The sequence below is a fragment of the Alosa alosa genome, chromosome 5 (genome assembly GCF_017589495.1).
Source record: "Alosa alosa isolate M-15738 ecotype Scorff River chromosome 5, AALO_Geno_1.1, whole genome shotgun sequence".
NCBI lineage: Eukaryota > Metazoa > Chordata > Actinopteri > Clupeiformes > Clupeidae > Alosa > Alosa alosa.
The window spans coordinates 19,819,043-19,827,517 of NC_063193.1; the positions used below are offsets into that span (position 1 = coordinate 19,819,043).

General features: G+C 44.8%; 1 protein-coding gene across 5 annotated transcripts in view; it reads right to left on the reverse strand.

Moving 5' to 3' along the window:
* The window catches only part of ccser1 (coiled-coil serine-rich protein 1), a 77,246-nt gene extending 69,790 nt beyond the window's left edge, over positions 1–7,456 (reverse strand). For all 5 annotated transcript variants that reach the window (XM_048243748.1, XM_048243749.1, XM_048243750.1 and 2 more), the window contains exons 1-3: positions 7,290–7,456; positions 3,952–5,228; positions 1–79 (exon numbers count right to left, since the gene is read on the reverse strand). The exon at positions 1–79 is cut by the window's left edge and continues 136 nt beyond it. In XM_048243748.1, coding sequence (XP_048099705.1) covers positions 1–79; positions 3,952–5,203 — 1,331 coding nt within the window. In that variant the 5' untranslated portion in view covers positions 5,204–5,228; positions 7,290–7,456. The remainder of the gene's footprint in view (positions 80–3,951; positions 5,229–7,289) is intronic.
* Between the last annotated feature and the right edge of the window lie 1,019 nt (positions 7,457–8,475).

Sequence of the window (8,475 nt, forward strand, 5' to 3'; positions counted from 1 at the left end):
GCGCCCTCTGAGGCTGAGCGCAGGCGCCGCTCGAGACGCATGACCTCATGGTAGGGGCTCACGCTGCTGCACATGGACACTGCAAAGGGTGAGGAAGAGGAGAAGGTGAGGAGGGAGAGGAGGAGGGAGAGATGAGTTTAGATGGCATAATTGTAAAGGGGACATAAGAGGCACAGCTCTCCAAACAGAGCAGACTACATACTGGCACTGAACACACACACGTGCACACATGCGCACACATGCGCACACATGCACACACATGCACACACATGCACACACATGCACACACATGCACACACATGCACACACGCAACTTGTCCACACACATAATCACACAAAAAAACACAATATGTCACAAACACAAACAGGATAAGTACACACTGCACACAGTCAGAATGATGTCTTCTTGGCAAACCACAAAAGAAGCTCTTTCATACCACACAAGCATCTAAATGGAACACTGAAATTTATACAATCATAATCCACTTCATAACTCACAAAGAAATGCTAAATTGCCTTTGTTTATGATGAATAGTTTTTTTAAAAGGTACAAGGCATTTGATGGAAGACAGTTGCAGACCCATTTTGCTGCCAAGCCAGCAGATGTAATATGGTCCTTGTTAAACTATAGCAATGTAGAGAGATGGCCCATACAATATGATTTGATCATAGAAAAGCCCTTTGAGGTGTCACTTCTGAGAACATAACGGTTATGTATTGCCCCAAAGTAAAGGATAATGCAACCAGGGATGATACAGGTAGCCAGTCACTGTCACAGAAAAAGGCCCTGGAGGGTGATCACTACATAAAGTGGAGGGCTACTGCCTTAAAAGTTTATTTTGAGATAATGACTGTCTGGCTATACACTCCAGCTTCTTAGGTGGCCCACTCATTTGACAGAGAATATGACACAAGATTAATGTTAGCGTACTACCTTCTGACAAAGTCCATTAAAACTGCACCATAAGCAATGCAACAAACATTGGTAGCTTGTGACAGGGGTTTGATTTACGGTTCAGTTATCTGAAAAAAGATTTTTTTAGAAGCGTCTGCACTCAGGGGTAACAAAGCTCTCTGAACGCCTCACCATGAACTGACCAATCAGAATAGAGTATTCCGTGGAGCTCAATGATAACAGCTGTTCAGAATATTTGATCTACCCAATGACACAGCTGATATTTGTTAATGACAAGCCGGATGTATTGCATAGAACACACACAACCAGGTTTAAAATCATAAGAGAGTGTGTGTCAGTCCTGTCTGAAAGGTAAATTACAGTCATGCCTGGGACTGTAAATACTGCCACCTGCAATCTAGGGGGAAATCCACAAGGAAAACAAAACCAATGTGGTACAAAAACCATCAAACCAACAAAATGCTGTTTCACCAGAACGCTAAATAAACAGACAGCAACAACACACCACACAAAGATAATAAATAACAAAAAATAAAAAAACTGTGATGAGAAGAGACACTGCTATTCAAGCAGACAGAGAGTCTGGGTGAGGGTAGAGAAAGGCAAAAGACACACAGATAAGAAAAGTGGGAAGCCGACCAACAGGCAAGGGAAGCAAACGAGCCAAACAGTGTGAACTTTCACTTCCTCAGCACTGTTAAGTGTCTTTTATGACAATAGGGCTCAGGCAGTGCTGACACTCCCTGACAGAGGTGGGAGATAGTGTTAATGTTTCACTCTGGCACTTGCCACATCTCTCACTCTGAATTATTGATGCATACAGAAAAGGTTTGCATGTATTCATGAAGAGGGCTACACACATCTGCCCTGGTTGCCTGTTAACATGTAAACTAGGGCATGCATATCACCACCTTACAACCTTTCGGTTGGTGATTGGTGCAGCACAGATATCTTTGACCAGTAAGGAAAAGCTAAACTGACTCCTGAAGGTCAACTTAAAGTCATATGTTGTACTCCCAGGTTCAAAGAGAAGTGATGCTCTAATCGACTGCATTAGAATGTTATACCGAAAGGTTTTACTCCAACAAGAAAAGTATACATAGTATATATAATTAGGTAAGTTTCACCAAATAGATTAATGATAAATATCGACCAAAATAAGCACCAATTGGTCCCTCACTCCCATTAACTACAGAAATGCATTTTTGTATCTAACCATGTGTACAAAAGTGTTATCACCCGGTCCAATGTGTACTGCACTTTGGCTGCGTAAACTTACACTGCTAGGCCTTGATGCCGAAATGAGGGGGAAAAAAAACAGACGGCACTGCGAATGCTTGAAATAAGCTTGCATTAGGGTATTTCAGTGGCTAGTTGTTTTCTTTCATTTCCAAAGTATCTTGAGAAGTCAGCAAAATAGACTATCAGCTTTATTTTAAGTTGAAAAAGAAAGTGAACAGCCTACCGCCTTTATTGCAGCTTTTCCATCTGTGTTTTCATTTGAATTACACCATTTTGCCAGTTGTGCGTTCACGTGAAACTGAGAGCAACATTGTATGTAATGTACAGTAACTACGAACACGTAAAAGATTGTGGCCATTTTCAACGTTTTGACTGCAGTCGCATTGGCACATGCGCTTTTTTTCCTGTTTACACATCCATGCTATACATGTGAATTGGGTCATATTTAATTGACGGTGTACACGTAGCCTTGACCTGGAGTCACTCACAACAACTGCAGAGAAACGGACCATGAGCAGGATGCAGGATCATGGACCCACTACACAGCACGCTCAATAAACAGGGGAGTGTGTTCAGTGGCAGACTTCTGTCACTGTCATGCTCACGGTCATGCTCAACAGACAGGTTGAGGAAGTCCTTTGTCCCCAGGGCTATCCAACTTTATAATACCACCCAAAAGGGGAGGGGGGGAAATAGAGAAATGGAGCATGAGCCTGTCTCTCTCAGCCCCTACCATCATATGCCCCATCATATAGGGGCGGTGGTAGTGTAGTGGTTAAGGAGCTGGGCTAGCGTGCAGTAGCCTGAAAGTTGTCAGTTCAATTCCTGGCTTCCACCGTTGTGCCCTTGAGCAAGGCACTTAACCCCAAGTTGCTCCGGGGACAATGTGATCCCTTGTAATATAGCTGACATATGTAAGTCACTTTGGTCAAGAAGTGTCTGCTAAATGTAATGTAATGTAATGTAATATCACTTTGTCTGCTGTCCTCCTGACTGTTTTTACAGGCTATATAAGCCGTTCTACACAATCTGGACTGTGGTCATAACATCTACACCTTATAACTTATTCCTTGTTATATATTGTTATTAAAGTATATTCTTTGTCTTGTTTGTTAAGGAATAATTCATATTTAATAACAAGTAAAGTTATTGCACTATTCAATCCCTGCACTGTTCACTTTTGCACTTCCACCATTGCACACACTCCACCATAGCATCTTATCATGGTCAATGAATCACATGGTCAGTCCATACCAGACCCTTGTAATCACTTCACATGCTCTTTAATTTTTACATTTCTGAGTGATTTTTATGTATGCGAGATATCTATGTGTGTTTGTTGTGTTATGGGTGTATAAGCTACTGGATGCCTTCCCTTGGGATAAATAAAGTATCTATCTATCCATCTATCTATCTATCTATCTATCTATCTATCTTAATGCACACTTGATGCTCACTTCACTGTCTGAACTTTTTCTAAAGCTGGTGATACACAATGCTGCTGGGAAATGTTTCTAGGGTGTTGTTGCTCCAACACATTCCCATTGATACCAGGCAAAACAAATTTTCTTTAACTTTCATCATCATCAGTAGGCACATTTTCATGATCATCCGATCAGAACACACGGAACCGATTTTGTGGTTGCCAAGCAACAATGCTCAAAAAGTTGCCCCCTGTAACATCACCTCAAAACAGCTGAGGAATGAGATTTGCTGACCACCATCCTCTTAATGTGGCCTTTACAAAGCCATTTAAAGACAGACACACCCAGCCTTGTGATCTGAGGAGTTACCTGTGTTGGGCTTCCTTAGGTGGCCCTGCCTGGTCTCCAGCCGGCTGGTTTTGCGGGACTCCTGCATGAGGAGTGAGTTCTTGGTCCGTCTCTCTCTGGGCTCAGGGTTGGAGCTGCTCTCCTCGCTCAGCTCCAGCGCCGGCTCGCTCTCACTGATCTCCGACAGGTCCGGCTGAGGCTCCGCCTGCGTCTGGGCCGGCTCCGGTTCCGCGTCGCTGTTGGCCACGGTGGCCGTGGCATCGGTGTCCTCGGCGGCATCGTCGGTATTGGCGGCGGCGACGGTGACGCTCTCGCACTGGGTCAGGGCGGTGGCGGTGGGGCTGGCGTTGATGGCATCTGGCAGTGATGGCTTCTCGGCAGCAGGTTCGGGGGGCGTGTAGAACACCTGTGAGGTAGGGGCAGCAGTGGGCAGGACGTCCTCGGCTGGCGGGTCCAAGGGTGCGGCGGGGCTCGGGGGTGGCAGGGCATCCACCTCCGAAACCGAGTCCTCTGTTACGTGGACGAACTCCGACGGGGTAATGGCTGTGGTGCGATCCTCAGAGAGCATGGGAGACTGCAGGGAGCTTTCCGCCACCAGCTCCCCTGGCCAGGAGCCTGGGGTCCCCAGGCCACCGGTCACCTCTGGGGGCTTGCTCTGCGGCTCCGGGGCGTGGTTCTTGGAGAAACGGTGGTGGGCCGAGAAGGACTTCGGCAGCAGCTGCTTCTTGTGTTTGGAAGAGCGCCTGCTGCTCACATCGTCAAGGAAGCCTGAGTCGTCCCCCTCGTTCGCCCCCGAGCTGATGCAGTTGATGAACACGTTGCGGTTGTTGCTGGTCGAGGAGGCCTTGTCGAAGTCCTCAGTCTGTGAACGTGTGATTTTCTTGTGCCGGTGCCCGCCGAACCCAAAGGAGTGGCGCATTTTGGTGTGGCCACCACAACCACCACCGCCGCCAGTACTGCCACCATCTTGGCCCAGGGCTTGTTCAGATGCCTGCAGGCAGCCGTCCAGCGAGAGCTGCGCCGGGTCGACCTTGCGTGACTCGCTGCTCCGCTTGCTGTGGAAGCTGATGGAGGGCGTGCGGAAGAGGCTGCGCCGCTTGCCCGTGCTGCTCGAGCTGGAGTTGGTGCTGGACGGGGACGACGTGTGGACGCCATTGCCCACGCCCCCGGAGGAGGGCGATGACGGGAGCGACTCCTGTCGCTTGTTGACGCTCCGCCGGAAGATGGGGAGCCGGGAGACTAGGGTGGAGCGGCGCTGCCCTGATTCACCCATCAAGGTTCTGCAGGAGTCAATCCGTCTGTCACACATAAACAACAACAAAAATGAGTCATAAAGCTTAAAAATCAACATCATATAGTCATACATATAACAACAAAAATGAGTCATAAAGCTTAAAAATCAACATCATATAGTCATACACCACACTATAACCAAAAACAGTGCTTTAGAGTTCACGGGATACAACAACAAAGATCTTACGCTAAGAATAGAACCGACAAGTATACAGAGAACATTGTTTCAAATGTCTAAGCTATGTCTTACACAGTAAGGATAGGAGTCTTTCAAAGACGCAAACAGCACATTCATACTGTGGTGCCTGGTTCTATGTTCTCCACCGGTCAGTTCTCTGTTTAAAAGGCAGCCTGTAATCTCAGTACAAGCAGTTAGCCTGCAGTGACCAGCTTTGTTTACACTGGTGTAGCCAGTAGAAACACTCCATGAGAGCTTGGATAAAACTTGAAAGCACAAGTGTTAATCCTTTCATCCTCATTCCATGTAGCCTATAGAAAACACTGAAACAGGCTATTGTTGATACGCAAGTACACATTACTGATACTAGCACTGTGTATAAAGATCAGGCCATAACACAACAGAAATCCAATACATAATCATGGATTAATTGTACTGCACAGTTACACAGAAGCAGAATAGATTGGTCTAGAGATCTTAGCCCTTTAAGATCTTTGGCACTTAGGACTATTTCCATGCCCACACAGAACCTACTTAAGTAAACACTGATCATCAGCGATCACCAGGTAGGCCTTAAAACGATTACGTTTGGGGTATAGAGACGTGCTATTAGGACAAATCCATGATCAACTACAAAGACTGCAGCTTTATTTCTCTGAAGAGCATTGCTGAAGTCTGACTGGAAATACATTTCCAAAATGTGAATGCTTTAGGCTATGTATCCTGCTTGTTGAAATTTTAACCTCAAGGCTGTTTATGAACAAACTGGATCTGTTTCCAGCAATGTAATGATTGATTGGTTACATTTTCAGTGGGATGAAAGTGATGCCAGGCTACAATGTGACAGACTACAAATGATTTATGATTCAGGGGACAACATCTCTGACCTGTGATCTTAAAGACAAACAAATGAAAAAGGAACACTAGACCACTGTTTAGATTCGTACATGACATTATGTACTCATGTACATGACATGTTCATCTATTTATTTAAGCCTGAAAGACAGGTATGGGTGTTTCACTTTAGTATAACACACACACACACACACACACACACACACCTTCATTTTGGGAAACTTTAAGACCCAGCCCTGCCCTTCACACTATTGGAATGTCCTGTGGGACAACGCCTCCCTAAATCAATGCAGGTTGCTGGCATTATGGCATGGTGATCACTAGGTCTGATGCGTAATAAATTATGAAAACATTGTACACAGCGCAACATGCACATTGTTTAACTGTTGTCATAGACCTTACCATGAAATAAGCGACGTGTAACGTGCTAAATTAAAAACATGTTAGTAAATACAATTCACGTGCATCTCAACAGTTCTACAACTGGGAAACATGTCAATGCGCTTTGCTAATTATGATTAATCGTTCCGTGCGTATGGTTTATTCCTTATGAAAGACTACAACCACATTAACTGAAAGCGAATAGTTGGTGGTTAGAGGTTAAATGACAGATAATTCAATATTGACTGCCACGGTGCAACGTTTAGAGCTGTCAACAGCCCTGTCAAGTAGTAGCATACCAAGCAAGCTAGCTGAAGCTAATGGTGCTGAAGTAGCGCTGTCAGAGGGAATTGAATCAGGGCGATAATTGATTAGCTCGCCTCAGTCTTATATTAATACATGCGTTGCTGACTACCATGTGAAACAAAAATACAGGCATCTTTTTAGATACAAACCCTAAAGGTCTGCCTAACGGCATTACAATCATAGCCACAACGAAGTGCTCTGAACAGCTCCGGTTAATATACCGTAGCCCATTGGTGTCAAGGCAGGGGTGTCAGCTGAGAGGTTAGCCGGTTAGCAAGCTCGGGTATCCGAGCTAGCTACATGGCAGAACAGCAATCTGCCTGAGAAAAAAAAACATCAGTGTTACCTTCAGCAGAATTCCAGTTCTTAATCAGGAGCTAAGCTGACAAGTACAAAGATATTCAGTCGTGCCTATGTATTAACACTGAACGTCCCATAAACCCATAAAGTGGTAGTAGACATATTTCATGCGAGACACTTCTGTATTCCAAGAATCCCAATTCAAGCCATTGCTCGGTCGTACAACACACCTCAAATGACGTGGAATCTCCTTCCTCTCTCCTCTTCCGTGTTACAGGCTCACAGCACCCACCCTCTCTGTCGTCATCAGGTCTTCAGGTAGCAGGTGAAAGTGGAGAGTTAAAATGTTTTCGGGACCTCATAATTCAGGTTCAAGCGAAATCGGTCTGAGCTTACATGTTCATATGTATATCACTACCGTGTATTTACCGAACACATGAATCATCATAGGCCTAAAGGAAACTCACTGTGAATGTAATGCGTCATTAATTAAATTTAATTAAATAGCTGTAGGCCCATCATGCGCACATAAATTATTGTCTAAAAATATCTAAATAGCCTAACAGACAGCACTGTTCAGGACAGTTATTTTTCCACGTTGATAGTGTGTTTCTGTGTTGACTACAGAAACCAGATTTCGTCCTCTTTTTTTGTAATATGTTGGACTTGGTCCAAAGTGCAAAAGCACCCCTCGGTCGAAATACAGTGTATATATTATGCAGGGCTTACACGTGTCTTCCTGGCACATTTCCAGCTAGTCCACCCAGAAGTAGCCTATAATACCTCTGTGCATGGGCCTATTTGTTGATGTTGAAGTTGAACTCAACAGTTTTGTGTGATGGTGCCATTTATTCTGTCTTCTTGCAGTGTTAACAACAACGGTAGCCTAGTCCATGAAATGTTATCGGGTAGGCCTACTGTGTTATTATGTCTTACAGTATTTGAGTTTATAAAACCCTGAAGGTTTTGTTCTGGTCTCCTCTTTCACTAGAACCGTGTGGCCTTAAGAGAACAAGAGAAGCTGCAACATTGTAACCTGTTTATAGAGCGTTCAAACTTTATCCAGATCAGATGTCACTAAGTAATGGAGACAAGGGCTGAACCATCAACCTTAACCTGAAACCATACAGTAACACTGAGCATTGTTGATTTGCCTCAACATGCTGTGTTCACCTCAAATGCCAGAATGCAAACTCAGGACTATAACAAAAGGACAGCACAGTAGTAAGCAG